This window comes from Verticillium dahliae, genomic scaffold, assembly GCF_000150675.1.
Source record: "Verticillium dahliae VdLs.17 supercont1.9 genomic scaffold, whole genome shotgun sequence".
In the NCBI taxonomy this organism is placed as follows: Eukaryota; Fungi; Ascomycota; class Sordariomycetes; order Glomerellales; family Plectosphaerellaceae; genus Verticillium; species Verticillium dahliae.
In genome coordinates, this window is record NW_009276929.1 from 341,376 (window position 1) to 354,745 (window position 13,370).

Here is a 13,370-nt window from a genome sequence, read left to right on the forward strand (position 1 = left end):
ATTCGTACGGGTGGGCTGTGCCCAGCCTGGCAGTTCTGGTAGGCGGGCAGATACCTGGGTAGGTACCTAGTCTGGGGGCCTGAAAGGGGGGTGCGCTGCTGGTACTGGTGTTGATGCTGCCCGCTGGTCTGGGTGCTCTTCTGGGTGCCGCGGGCTGGCGAGCTGGGTGGGTTGCAGACAGGAAGCTGCGGGTTGGGAAAACGGGCGGACACTGGACGGACAGGACGGAGTGGGCCACACCATCCAGGCACACCCTCACCCTAGCCCACCCACCCAATCCACATGCTGGCCAGCGATTGGACGGCACCACGGGTACCTTACAGCGGTTCAGTGGTCCAGTGGTCCAGTGGACAGAGTGGGTTCTGATGCCGCCTAGCGGGCCCCTGGTCTGGGCTCGACATGTTCCTGTTCCTGTTCCTGTTCCTGTTCCTGTTCCTGTTCCTGTTCCTGGCTCTGCTTTTCGTGCTGGACACAGTGAGTCCCCCCCCACCCTAGCCAGATAGGGCCCCGTCCATCGTCCATCCCATTGTCCATCTGGGTCTTGGACGGACCATTCTCACGACACTCGGGCGGGACATGACCAGGGCAACGTCCACTCACTGTCAGCCTCCATGCGACAAGGTGGATCCTTTTGGTTCATCGCTCGCGCCTCCCCCATCCTAAGCGTTTTGCCGGAGTCCCTTCCCCCCTCCCCCCCCCCTATCGCGCTTTCCTTTCTCTGCGTCGCTGTCCACCAACAGGAAGGACCAACAAGCGTCGGAAGGTCCTCTTGGACGCCCAGAGCAGTCAGTGACGGATGACGGTACCTTCCTTTCCCTTTCCCTTTGGAAAATAGGTACCTTGGTCGATGACGACGGCTTACCACTTCGTGTTCCTTCCGCATCCTCATTGCTCCCTCAACCCCTCAATCCTGTTGCGATAAATAGCATCACTCATCGACAATGGCCTGCCAAGTCGGGTTCCAAAAGTGGTGTGGTGCCAACAACGTTCGACGACGTGATTAGAGGAATCTGCATCATCCCTTTTCTTCCAACTCGGCTTCCCCCATGTACTCGGGCTGGGGCTGAAGTTCACACTCTCTATCATCCCATCGTTAGCAGACAGATAGACAGAGTTTTGGACCTCAATAGGACCCCAGCAGCCCCCCACCCGACTGACACTGACACCAAAACTGACACCAACACCGCTCTTCCTCTGATCATTTCCTCATCCTGTCTGCTTCACCAAAAAACTTCCTGGCCTGTCTGTCGCCCACCGGACACTGTCGCCGAGGACCCCTCCTCGATTCGCGTCCACACCAAGCCGCCGCCCACCTTCGCTCGCCGTGAACGGCAGGCGCGCAGTGCGTGGTTTGCTGCGACGTCGAAGACCCATGTTGAGTGGCCAATGATGCTCGCGGCCGGGACTGGATCGCTGGATCATGTGGAACAACCCTCCGCAGGACAACCCTTGTTCTCAGAGGGGCCGGGACGGGGGGGGGAGGGGGCCAAGAGGACAGACCAGACACAACAGAGCGGTGTCGCGCTGTACTGCTCGAGTACCTCGCGCCACATCACGGCCAGGGACGCCGTCATGCACAGAGCCGCTGGACGACCCCACGTCTCAAACGGGGCAGCATCTCTGCGACAAGTCTCTCCAGTGTACATTTCGCCCGACAAGCCAAACGGGGTCGGCAGGGAAGACAACACAACACACGGAGGGACAACCCACTCCGTCTGCGAAAACGTTTGAAGAACAGTGTCTGTCGGTCGCTTACAGCCAGTCTGGGCAGACGGCGTGAGCAAATGGAATCGAGTCAAAGTCCGGATATCCCTGTCCAGGCCGTCTGGCGGCGTCCCTCGCCTTTTTTTGGTTCGCGGGCCTTTGCTGACGCTTGTTGATTGTTGTCATGCAGGCCAATCCCTCGCACTGTCCATGCAAGCTCAGGCTTCTTCTGTACTTGTTCACGACGATCCAACATCCCTGTCGGCTTTTCTTCCTGTCCTACGACCACGAGCACCCGCCCGTCCGCCCCTTCTCCTCCACTGTCCACCATTCGTCGCATGCTACTGTCTCAACCGTCAACGAACCCAGCCGGTCGTACTCTGGATCTCTGGATACACCTACAGATGCCCCATGTCTCGCGGCCTCATGCGAGCCATTGTGGCTTTATCTGAGTCTGGTCGTGTGTTCTGTCTTTACGGGTCGTTGGGAACGATCTCGGGCCAGTCGAACAGGTCACGGTCAAACAGACTCAACAACTCTGGCGGCAAGATGCGATCGTCGCATCCACAAGGTCGTAGCGATGGTGTTGTGGCAAACCACAAGAGCCTCCTTGTCGTGACCAGGGGGTGGACAAGCTGCAGAATTGCACCTGGTCCTGCGCCCGCTCCAGACCAACGCCTATCTAAACTTGCGCATTCGGTCTCTACCCCTCGTTCGTACGTGCTACACACACAAACAGCGAAAGATGGCTTGGGAGAGAATGTCACTCTGCCTTCGTCTGCGGACCTGTTCTGATCTCTTCCGTCCCACGCGCGTGCCGACGCAAACGCCTCTCACTTTCCTCAGCCTTGCTTCTATCACAGAGTCTGACATGACAGCTGGGTCCGCCGAAAGACACAATGGGTGGGCTCCAGGGTCGACGGTTTTTGCGCTGTTGGCTCCTGATGGAGGCTTTTGCACGGCCAGTCTCACGCACGCGGCACGAAGGCTATTGAGGGCTTCAATAGACCTCTCTGTGCCGGTTGGTATTTCAGCTGTGCCTCCGAGCAGTTCGTCCCCACTAACTAGTCTTACCTCTCCCTACGGATCTGACAAACACCGCTTAACGCTCGGGACTATCTCACAGCGCGCCTCCCCTGATTCAGCTCTTTAGCGACTCTCTATACAGTAGTTCGAATCCACAGAGTCTGTCACAAAGAACGGAGTAAGCCGCCCCGGACCCAAGCTATTCTTCCTCGGCCAGACTACCCGTGATTTTTCTTTTACCAGCCCATGGAAAGACTGGTGGAGAGCCAGCCGCATTTTCTTTGATGCCAAGCTTTTCCATTACCAGTCCGCCTCACTGCTCCGATCTGAACGCACCAAGAGACAGATCCAGCCTTCAACAGCTACTTCCTCCTACCTGTTGGTACGACTTGCTCTGTGGATCAGTATTCGTGTCCGACATAGGACAGCGAGCGTTCGAGGCATTGCCATTCAACCCACACCGCACATCATTCTGTTTGGTGACCTTGACCAAAAACAATGGCCAATGTCTGCACATTGTGTAATCGCAGATTTGTCGGAATAGTTGCAAGGCAATGGCTGGGTTCTCGAACAATGGCCTGCCGTCATAAATCTGACGATAGCATCTTGCTCATGTCTGTAGCCACGGTTGGCGACAGACAGGGAGGCCATACGAGTTAGAGGCTGCTTCCGTTTATTCTGCTTGGCCATGAGACGGTCACACGGCTGGCGCGCCATAGCGCAGTGTGTTCCTGCAGAAGCGTCATGCAGCTAAACCGACAGCGCCTTGGACACGAGAAACACCAGCGCTGCGGGCGGATAGGCGCTAACCTCTTTAACCATGACCTCATCCCGACATCCCCGTCGCGTCCAGAACGCGCCGTGGGACAACCCATCGCAATGGCCCAGATCATGTCTTGAACCTGCCAGCATTGGGCCTCTGAAGTATGTAAGGGGTGGGTGCGGACAAGAATTGTTGTGAGCCGGACGGCATCCAACGGCAAGCAGGTTTGGCGGGTCTGGTCTGACTTGCCCTTTACCGCCGACTCGGCGCGCCCCCAAAATACATCTGGCCGACAGCAAGCGGCCGGACCAGCTGAGGCTCTTGGCATCAGCGCTGTCAAGACGCCGCCGTCGCGAGATTTGTTCACGGCAGTCCATATTCCCTCAGCTGGCCACGTTTTCTTAGGAAATGCCACTCAGAAGCGCGCGCCACGTTTGTCTGCAAGTTTTGCCGCAATTTCACCAGTGTCGGTGGCTCTCAAAAGGACCAGAGAACACAAGTCATCTCAGAGGGAACACTTGGCCGCTCGATCCGCGATGGCATCGAGACACCAAGGCCCAGTGCTGGACGTCGTCACTAACACGTAGGAGGAGGAGCAAGGAACGGAAAACTCGTCACACATGAGCACGAGACCGCGCGAGAAACGGCTGGCGACAAGAAGGGAAACAGTGTTCTCAATGATCAACACACACTGTCTGCGTGTCTCCGCTTTACCCCTGAACCTTCTGGGTCTATCCCAGTACCTCGCAGCATCGGCCTACAGCCTCTCTGAGCCAGCCAATGCAACACCAAGTGGCGCCTGCGAGCCACTACGGCTGCCACGCTGACTATGCCGCCGTGGCTTGAATACGCCTGAGCTGGTCTAGCTTGTGATCACGAACCTGGCTGGCCCTCCCACCGCTTCATCCGATCGAGTGGGCGAGGGACGCCTCTCTTCTCTCCTTGTCTCGTACCGTCCTGACTGCCTGACTCTGTCTAGCCATCTCTGAAGCCCCTTGATCTGGTCCTCCATTATTCTGACGTTCGTGTCCATCGTCGCTATCAGTAATTGTTTGTACCCATGGCCGCCAGCGGGAATACGGATCAGATTGTCGTCTCATGGCTCACAGCGTGAGAATTCAGCGATGGGGGCCATTGGGTCCTATCAGGGTATCATTGTCTGTCGATCCGAAATACCGTCGGCTGTCTTTGGCTCGATGAGGTTGATCGGACACTGACTCGTTCGTTCGGTGAAGGGACAGGCAGGCCCATTGCTGATCCTAGCCAGCGCCGGCTAGGGGTATTCGTTTCTGAGGGACCTTCAACAATGCGACCTCGCGTTGTTCGTCCAGCGTGTACCTCACGAAGCTGCAACCCCTTTTCACACAATGTCTTGGCGTTCAGGCGTCCAGCCCACATGGCCTGGGCTCGAACCTACACCAGGCCACACAGCGCGTCTGACCTCGGACGAACTATTTGGGGACCATCGATCCCCGAGCTGCAAGCAAAATCCTGGTGCCAGTTGTTCTCGACAGTCGGGACATGTTCGTTGCGACTCTCAGCCAAGCGTTCGTAGGTAACTATTTGATCTACATGGAATTTTCGAGCCGCCAGTCTTGACTCAAGACAGTGGAAAATCATGGCGTATTTTTCTTGCTTGGGGAATTTCACGTGCTTCACACACTCGACCGTAGTCGCACCCAAGTCTACTAACGACAGCACCCTGCTTACTGCACAGTACAAGCATACCAGACTAGCCAGCTTGGGGACTTCTGCCGGGCCTTCAAACTACCGCCGCAGCATGGTCAAGCAGCCTCAGTTACACCAATGAACAAGTGTAAGCTGCGTCCTGGTGCATGAATGATCATCGTCGAAAGCTCTAGGACACCGCGCGCCCGCTCCTGGATATACGTCAGATCTATCAATCCCGCCCCAGACTCTCCTCACGCTGGCATGTGCGGCGATTGGATATGAGTCGCAAAACGGACGGTTCCACAGAGCTTCCGTGGTGCTTCTGGGGGTAGGAGGGTCGGATCGCCTGGGCAGAGGCGTCGGAAAATACTGGGCCAAGTGTGTACTTCCGACATTCACGGCCATAGTGAATTCGTCTGATGTTGTCTCCTGGCCATTTCTGGAGCTGCAGGCGTCGGTCAGAGCATTCCCGAACAGTGCTGCTGAAACGTCAACAAGCCATGGCGGCCCCGCATGGCTCTACCCAGCAAGCCACGACGATGCTCTCAATCGTTCCCACGCCGGCAGATCCCAGGGATGCCGTCCGGACCGTTATGCGCTTTAGACCAGCTACTCACCCATGCTGTTCATGGCCGCACCAGAGCATCAAGCATCCCGAAATGGATGCCATGATGGCCTTGCCAGGCGCGCATTAGGTGTCGGGCCCGCGCATCGGCAGGCTGTGTAGTTCGGCTGCGACGACCATCGGAAGCAAATCCTAGTCGGGCTCCGGGGTCCACGCCGTCCGTTCGTCTGGTGTCGTGTCCCGAGTATGCGACGCTCCTTTAGCGAGAGGGCCCTGCTGGGATGACAATGGAATCCGCGAGCCGCGTATCTGGGCTCGAGTATCAGGATGTCTGGGGAATATGGGTGACGCATTCGGGAACACTTAGCGTTGCATATTGGTTATTTCTAGCGATTTCCTACAGTTGGTCTGAGCTGATGGGTTTCCGTGTTCACGGGTTCTTGCTGGGAAGCAGTGGGGTCAATGGGCGTGGTCTCGGTCTCGGATTAATTCGCCCGAGTGCTGGTTGTGTGGTGGCAGATGATGACCTCGAAGGACCGAGCCCAGGTCTGCTTGTGCGTGGTGTCATGGAGGTGTCATGGACTCACGGGATTTGAGGGCGTCATGGGTTGCTGCAAGATGGACGTCGAGATATGCCCTGCTTGGCCAGAGGATGTCGAGATGCGCCATGGTCTTGCGTCTTTCCACGAATTAATGTAATATAGAGAGCCGCTGAATTGTTTGACAGTGAGCAGATAACAGGTTGATCATAGGGCCACGAAGGCATGCAACAGCCCATGCCAGCGCTTGTGAGGGAGCTAGTTGTCGTTCTACACAACAGCCTTGCGTAGAAGCTATCGTGCAATACAATGTGCAGATCTCGCCTTGAATACGCACTGGAGGCCATCTCGTGTATATGGTCTACCACGTTCTGCCGTTCACCGCAAGGCCATGATATATACTCTTGCCGCAACAGAAGTGGTAGTTTGGTTGTTTGACTCGGGTCGAGAAGTCGAGTACTACGTATGCTCAACATGGCGTGTTACCACGTCCAAGGAACACGCAGGACGCATGCCCCTTCAGCGGTAGCTGATCTTCATGCCAAGCTTCATGGCCGCCTGGCATCAAACCAGGACCAGAAGACGATGCGGTTGCGCAACATGTTCATGCTCCACAGACATTCAAGCCATGCGATCTGGTCCGCGGGGAAGGTCGTGGAGATGTGGACCAGGCCGAACAGTCTACGGAGCACCGCGAACCATGTTCGTCTCTGGACCTGCGGCGCACTGTCGCCAACAGCTCAGTCGAGTCATCACATTTTCGGAAGCCGAAAGTGGTGCCTATAAAGGGAAGCGGGAGCAACTGGGTAGAGAAGAATCTTCATTCGAGGCCATCGCCCGCTGACATCAGCGGCCGAATGCGAATAACACCATCACTTGCTCGACAACGTACATGTCGAAACTCATCATGAGAAAACACGCCAATTTGTTGATTACTCTCTTAACTACTACACGTCGACCACCGGACCTGCTTTCCGACGTTATGCATCCTTGAGATCGCTCGAGCCCGCGCCCCTCGCCCTCCACCGCACGGCGCCCTGCCCCGAGCTGCCCGCCGGCACCGCATACTCGTCCACGACATCCATCCTCTCAATGGCATCGCACACGTCCGGCGGCGGCGCCATCTTGAAGACGGCCTGGACGTCGCCCTGTGGCGACAGCCCCGCCAGCCTCCAGTTGACGAGCCAGGCCTGGGCCGGCCTCCGGGCGGTGAAGAAGCGCCTCTCGTAGAGGGCGATGAGCAGCAGCGTCGGCGCGTTGACGGTCCTCACCAGCGCGACGTGCACGTCGTGGAAGCGCCGCGGGGAGACAACCATCTTGAGCGGCAGCAGCACGAGGAGGGCGAGGACGTTGCACGCGGGTGGGTAGGCGAATATGGCGTCGCTCTTGACGCCCTCGAACGTGAGGACGGTGCGGCGGAACTGAATCTCGGCTGCCTCGTCGGCGATAATCTTGGAGAAGGTGTTGGTCAACATGGCGACGAGGATGGTCAGGAAGAGGGTATTGCCGAGAAAGGCAAAGGCGATCATGAGGGCCGGGCCGAGGATGAGGTGAAAGTCGACGGACTGGTCGACGCCCGTGCCGTCGAGGCCGAACCAGATCCAGAGCATCCACTTGCCGGTCGTGGCCCAGCTCGGTGTCACGCTGCTGTTGTCATTGGCGTCAATGAGCCACTGCATGGCGAGGAGGAAGCCTGTGAAGCACCAGAGCGCCAGAAAGGTGAGAAGCGTAAAGTCCTTCATCATGGCATGCAGAGAGATGAAGACGATATTGTCGGGCATGAGGTTGAAGGCGAGACGCGTGAGCAGCACGGGAGCTGCAATGCACAGAAGCTTGAGTCCAAGACCATCGGGAAACGTCCCGACCGAAGCATCGTAGATGCGGCCGAGGAGGTAGGCGAAGAAGACACAGGTGAAGGACATGTCGAGGAAGGACCACAATGCCTGCGAGTGGACTTCCCATCCATGCTCGATGATGGAGGCGAATTCCGCGAGGACCCAGCCTGTGGTCCAGACGACGAAAAGCAGCTCAAAGGTCTCGTTGCGGCTGTTGCGGTACGTCATGGTGAGGACATAGAGAACGACAAGGATAACAAAGTGGACGAATTCGATGGCGTTGCGGTTTCGTGGCACAATGAGACGGCGGTGGTTAAGCACCGGTGCTTTGCGCGGGTCGTAGAGGGCGATGGGTTGGTGGCCATGATAGCGGTCGGGCAGTATGTCGATGAAGGAGTTCGGCGTGTAGACGATGCGGCCTTCGTAGACGGCGTTGACAACACGGCGACAGGCAGGAGAGTTAATGAAGGACTTGCTCTCGGAGACAATGGCGAGCTCGAGGGCCGTCAGGCGGCGGCCGCAGTCGTTGTCGGCAGTCTGTTCCTGGACTGGCCACTGGAGTTTGCGGCCCTCGGACTGGACAGCAGTTGGGGCCCCGTGGAAGGGATCAAAGCCTTCGACTAGAACATGAGAGAGCAGCAGGAGGCCCTGGGGGCCGGGATTGGCCTCGTGGAAGCGGCGAAGGACCTGGGTGGCGGCAAGTTCGCAGAGTGTCGACCTAGCGAGGTTGATGGTCTGGTCCAGAGTCCTGGTCTGCTCGCGGAGGAACTGCACGCGGTTGGCGAGCAGGGCGTAGACTGTGTTCGTGTTAGTCTCTTCGTGGTCTATGGGTGAGGAGTAGAGGCTGGCTTCGCACCTGTTGAAATGTTGCTGGGGTCGTACAGCTTGTCCACCAAGGGTCTCACGACAACCGAGTTGACTCTAGGGTCCTTTAATTGTTCTCGAGAAAACTCGTCATCTATGCGATGGTTAGTTATGTTGGGGGTAGTGTTGAATGTTGCCTTGACCAGCTCACCTTGTATACTGGCAATGATCAATCTCCGGACTCTGCCTCGGGTTAGCACAGCTTATGGCTATTGCCCGCCTCGGGTGGCCTCACCGGTGAATTGTCATGTACACGGGCAGGCCTGCGAGGGCTTCGGCTCGCTTCTCGTCGTCTGCTTCAAGCTCTTCTACCAGACAGGCCTCGGTCTCGGAGCGGCTGTCACCAGCATCATCGTCATCGTCATCGAGCACGCCGCGGCTCCTCCAGGCGTCGTTGGCTCGGTCCATCCGGGACTGCAGCGTCTGTCTCTTGGACAGCGACAGCGGCAGCGCAGGCACAGGTCGTCTTCGCAACAGCGAGCAGGTCGAGGTCATAAGCACGGGGTCAAGGCATCGAGTTCATCAGCATGGGGGGTCTTTGCGAGGTCAAGATACGCGAGGGACGCAGCGTCGTTGGGAGAAATCAGAGGTCGAAACTATTGCCTCGAGATTGCCTTAGGTGAACAGAGTCGTGATGGGTGGGGACCACGACGGACACCCTGGAACGTTGGCAGGAAAAAGGGGCTTGGTCCGATTTACCTAATGCCTTCGCTTGCCAAGAGGCGAAATGGACATGCTTTGCGAGCCGTGACGAGACACACGGCTCGCATTACGTATGGGCCGGGGCACATGGTTGTGAACGTAGTTGGAATAGCACATGTTCAGTTGGTCGTGAGTCTGAGGCCATCCATGTTGTGGCGAGCACCAGATATTTGGCCTCAGTACGTACCTTCTGCTCATTGCACCTGCCCTCTCTGCCTTACACGAATAGGTAGGCAAGAAAGTGGGTAGGGCCCGTAGGCAGGCGCAAACAAGGGAGGGATGGCAGGTGCTCATTCACTCCTCAGGCAGGAGGGGCTCCACACTGGCTGATTGCATGTTGTTTCTGCCGTTTCTGACCGCCCCCACAAAATCTATATAATGCCATCTGGTCGCCCGCCATTTATCTGTTTTCCTCTTCTCTTCTTCATACTTACCTTGTTCAGTCTTGGGAGGCTCATGCATCTCTCAAGGCAAAGAGGATGACCTACATTGCACACCGTGGAGTCGGCCTCTTTCGATTGTCCTTCGGGGCCGTCGTGGGCGGAATTTTTGATTTACAAACATTCTTTTTCATTGCTGCTTTCCTGTGCGCAGGGCTGCGAAGAGGGAGACCTTGAACTGAGATATCCATGCAATTCCCATTCCATCTAAACTGCCGCCGTTTCGCAAGACATTCGTGATTCGATGGCTCGTCTGCCTGTGATGGACAAATGGACATGCCTCGCGTCTTAGGTCCACAGAGCCACGCGCTGTCGGCCTCACTGGATACAGGAAAGGTTCCTCAATACGCTTTATGTTTCATCAATATTACTTGTTGTTTTGAAACAACTGTTCCAGGTCGTTAGGTATCTGGTTCGTATTCAGACGTTTCTATCTACTAGCCCTTCAATTCCTCACTCATGCTACATCCCTCCATTCGCATGCGCATCTGGCCATCGATCTGCAGGTTACGTTCCCTCGTGATGCTGTTGAGCACCGTGTACAAAGAGCATCTGGAGCATTTTTTAGTCAGCCTTTTCTTCTCCAACATCTTGCCTCACATCACACCATGTCTCCAAGTCACCAGGGCAGTGAATCAAGCGGACATTCGATGTACGGCAAGGAGCAGGATCAAGTCAGAGGTGAATGTGAAGTCACGTGCTGCAGGCACCTGCCCACGTCCATGATCAGGAACAAGCGCACGGCATCGAGATAGTCCTCCACCTACGAGGATGTGGTGTCACTCTTGATCGCGAGGTTGGATCCCGGGATACTACGCCGCCTCTGAACACTTTGCAGGCTCACGTTTTCTTGTCCTGCAAGAAATCGGAGCAGAGCAAAACTTGCCTGGACGCTTGCCCATCTTGCCATGTTGCTGGCGCATGGCAGTGCGAACGCACGCTTGTCAACGTCCCAGACGAAGGCTGCCAACAACTCACCACTGACCTGCATAGAGAAACAAACGGATCTAGTCAGTACCTCTGGCGGCGAGCACTCTACGATGAGGCCCGGCGGTTCAGACGGCGCTTGCCGGGCTGAACCACCGCAGGCTGCTCCTCCTCCTGCGGCTTGATGCCTCCAACAGGCGGAGCGACAGTTGGCGGATTATAGCGGACGAGATCGGCAAGGGGACCCTCGCGACGGGGTTTCTGACTTGCATGCACTGGCTTGCCGGTCTCCCCCTTGCTCTCCTTGCGCTCCTGTTGGTGCTGGGCATCGCGGGGGCGGCGCACCGGTGTGGCGTCGTGACGCTGATGCTGCTGCTGTCCGTTGCGAGCGCTGTGGTGCGTCTGACTGGCTTCCTGTGATTCCTGCCTGTCATGGTGCCGGTGTGTCCCTGCGTGATGGGTGAGCTGGCGCTCGCCACGGTCAGCCTGATGCTGTCGGCGAGGTGGACTGCTCAGCTGCACATACGGGTCCCGAAGGTAGAAGTAGCGATCATGCGCGCTCTGTCGGTGGACCCAGGGTGCACCGAGGATCTGCTGCGGCGAATACGGGTCCTGAAGGTAGAAATAGCGATCATGCGCGCTCGACTGCTCGATCGAGGGCCCACGGTGGACCTGATGCTGCGGCGCGAAATCGCCGTACGTGCTGGGTGACTGAAAGGCTTGCGGGGCAGGGGTCGACGCGGCAGAGGCAGGGGCAGGGACTTCGCGGAGTTGACGACGAGTGTTGGAGCTGCGGACGGCGAGCTCCGTGTCGTTGGCGCGGTTCGCCTCTTTGGCCCGCTTGAGCCTGTGGTGCCGCTGGCGGAGGTGCCAGCCGGTGACGCAGATGGCGACAAGGACTATGATGGCGCCGATGACGATACCGAAGATGGCGCCGCCGGTGAGTGTGAAACCGTAGCCCTCCATATTGCTTATGGATTGCTGGGTGGTGATGTGGATATCTTGAAGGTCTTTCGTGCACGTATGAATTGTATAGCTCAAATGGTTCCCCTTATTGAAGAGGGGATGTAAACTTCTGTTGATGGTAAGCAAATGGAAATGTTCTAACCAACTGCAGTTAGGCAAGCTCGTTCTATATAGTACCGAAAGCTGTCGATAATGTCATTGGTTCTGTTATTGAGAACAAGGCAATGTTCTGCACTCTTTGTGGTTCAAGAAGCTGTCCTCAAAACACTCGAATCACCTAGTATCAGACAATGAACAGACACACAGCCACCAACCCAGGGAACTACGGTCCGGCCCGAGTTTAGCAGTTGTTCCGTTGTTACTGAACGCTCTTGTTGTACGGGGTTGGCATGTCAGTAGCCTCATGATTGCAACAAGTGTGAGGGAAATGATAGGTTGTGAATAGGGGCATCATCATTGCTCCCAGACAGATGTGTTCAACACGGTTGCCATATCATCTCAACATGACAATACTATCACTGTAATCTTGCCATGTCCTCGCTGTCAACACCGAAAAACAGACGCGAGTTTTCAGAACCGAGCATTAATAACAGCCACTCGCAGGCAACCCGTGTGAAGAAACAAGACACCATAGTCCCGACGCGTCGAACGCGTGCCTTCCTTCCATCTCAGAATCGCCCCTGTTTGGTGTTTTCACCGCCATCCTGCTCGATTATCCTTTATCCCCTCTTTCCACAAACTGGTGCTTCATCACAAGCTTCGCACACAACACCACAGACGATACGCCCCTCGCGCTCCGCTCTCAAGACCAGCTGCGCACGCCAAGCCCTTGTCTCACAAACAAGCACCGTTCAACCTCCTTCAAACCCCTTTTTACCCTCTTTGTCCGGGCAGCACGCGTCTCTGAGCCGCCATGCCCGTCGTAGCCAACTACCTGGTGCCCGACCGGCAGGTCGCCAGAACACTCACGGCGCAGGTAGAGGCGTCGTCGACGGCGGCCCTCCCACACCCCGCTCCTCCGCTCCCCGTCCCCGAAGCAAACTTCATCCCCCTCTACGTGCTCCTGGCCCTCGTGCCCCTGACCTTTCTCGCCGTCGGCCTCTGGGCCTGCCGCCTCGAGCGCAGAGCAGCCCGCGCCCAGGCCAGCGGCGACATCGAGCTCCAGACCCTCCGAACCTTCTGGTTCCCCTGGCGCGAGGCCGTCGAGGTCAGCCCCCCCGCAGCGGCCGCCGCCTCCGAGACAGCCACGCTCGCGCCCGGAGCTGCGGCGAACCAGGCCCCCCACGTTGACACCGACACCCCTGCTGCTGCCGCCGCCGCGGCGCCGCTGGCACCCGAGGCAGCGACCACAAGCCAGCACCTCAGCTC

The 13,370-nt window shown here is 57.2% G+C and overlaps 3 protein-coding genes across 3 annotated transcripts in view; 1 reads left to right on the forward strand and 2 right to left on the reverse strand.

Annotated features, from left to right (window-relative positions):
- Window positions 1-7,248: 7,248 nt before the first annotated feature.
- Window positions 7,249-9,462, reverse strand: VDAG_05071 (nonselective cation channel; the record flags this gene model as incomplete). Its single annotated transcript, XM_009654807.1, has 4 exons — window positions 7,249-8,900; window positions 8,960-9,061; window positions 9,119-9,150; window positions 9,203-9,462. 4 exons carry the CDS (start codon window positions 9,460-9,462, stop codon window positions 7,249-7,251), a joined length of 2,046 nt encoding a protein of 681 aa, XP_009653102.1.
- A 1,682-nt stretch (window positions 9,463-11,144) lies between these two features.
- VDAG_05072 (uncharacterized protein) lies at window positions 11,145-12,002 on the reverse strand (the record flags this gene model as incomplete). Its single annotated transcript, XM_009654808.1, has 1 exon — window positions 11,145-12,002. One exon carries the CDS (start codon window positions 12,000-12,002, stop codon window positions 11,145-11,147), a length of 858 nt encoding a protein of 285 aa, XP_009653103.1.
- A 913-nt stretch (window positions 12,003-12,915) lies between these two features.
- The window catches only part of VDAG_05073 (uncharacterized protein), a gene marked incomplete at both ends in the record, with an annotated part of 1,096 nt that continues 641 nt past the window's right edge, over window positions 12,916-13,370 (forward strand). The window contains one exon of the mRNA XM_009654809.1: window positions 12,916-13,287. Coding sequence (XP_009653104.1) covers window positions 12,916-13,287 — 372 coding nt within the window. The remainder of the gene's footprint in view (window positions 13,288-13,370) is intronic.